This window comes from Pollachius pollachius (assembly GCF_949987615.1).
Source record: "Pollachius pollachius genome assembly, chromosome: 12".
Classification (NCBI taxonomy): domain Eukaryota; kingdom Metazoa; phylum Chordata; class Actinopteri; order Gadiformes; family Gadidae; genus Pollachius; species Pollachius pollachius.
This window is the reverse complement of record NC_136945.1, coordinates 2,126,826-2,127,500: the sequence shown is the minus strand read 5'-3', so window position 1 is coordinate 2,127,500 and position 675 is coordinate 2,126,826. Positions and strand designations below refer to the sequence as shown.

The 675-nt window shown below is 44.1% G+C and overlaps 1 protein-coding gene across 1 annotated transcript in view; it reads right to left on the bottom strand.

The window, feature by feature from the left end:
* Window positions 1-675, bottom strand: part of LOC307083588 (calcium/calmodulin-dependent protein kinase type 1D-like) — a gene marked incomplete at both ends in the record, with an annotated part of 9,299 nt that extends 8,624 nt beyond the window's left edge. Inside the window, one exon of the mRNA XM_079747520.1 lies at window positions 590-675. Within this exon, the coding sequence (XP_079603646.1) occupies window positions 590-675 (86 nt within the window). The remainder of the gene's footprint in view (window positions 1-589) is intronic.

Genomic DNA, 675 nt, shown 5'->3' with positions numbered 1-675 from the left:
ACGTAATTTCCTGGCTTGTAGCACTTATAGCGTTCCCGTTTGTCATTGTTGGCATCGCTACATGACGAGTTGGGGAAGAACAGTCATTGGCTATTCATTATTATTGTTAGCTACATTAGCCTCTTTAGCATACCAGCTCGAAAACAAACAACAAAACGTTTCATTGTATTGCACACACAGAAAGAACGTGAAATGCATAAATTGATGACCGTATTAAAGCAGCAATGTAATCAAGTGTGTAAGAGCATTTGAAATCGACATTAAAACGACCAACTTGGTACAAATACAAAGAAAATATATCTCAATATGGGCGCAGCCATCTTTGTTTGTCGAGTTGTACGGTTAACCTCAGTGAACTCGGTTGACTCTCAGAATCCCGAGTGGGAGCGACCAAAAGGTGGCGTGCCTCGATGAAATGCCGCAAGAAAGCTGGGAGATTTCCCACTTTTCAACTCGTGCGGGTGGTGTATGCTGCATCTCGAACACACCATAATTCCTACAGTACAACCTCTAAAGGAGGCAAGAAGACCAGCACAATAGCATTACTCCTGGATCAATCCCAGCCATTCCACCACAGTGCAGGACTTACGCTCCCATTTTGCCCTTGAAGTCAAACACCTCCTTGATGTTGTTGGTGCTCTTCTTCCAGCTGCAGGAGATCTCTTTACGCCCCAT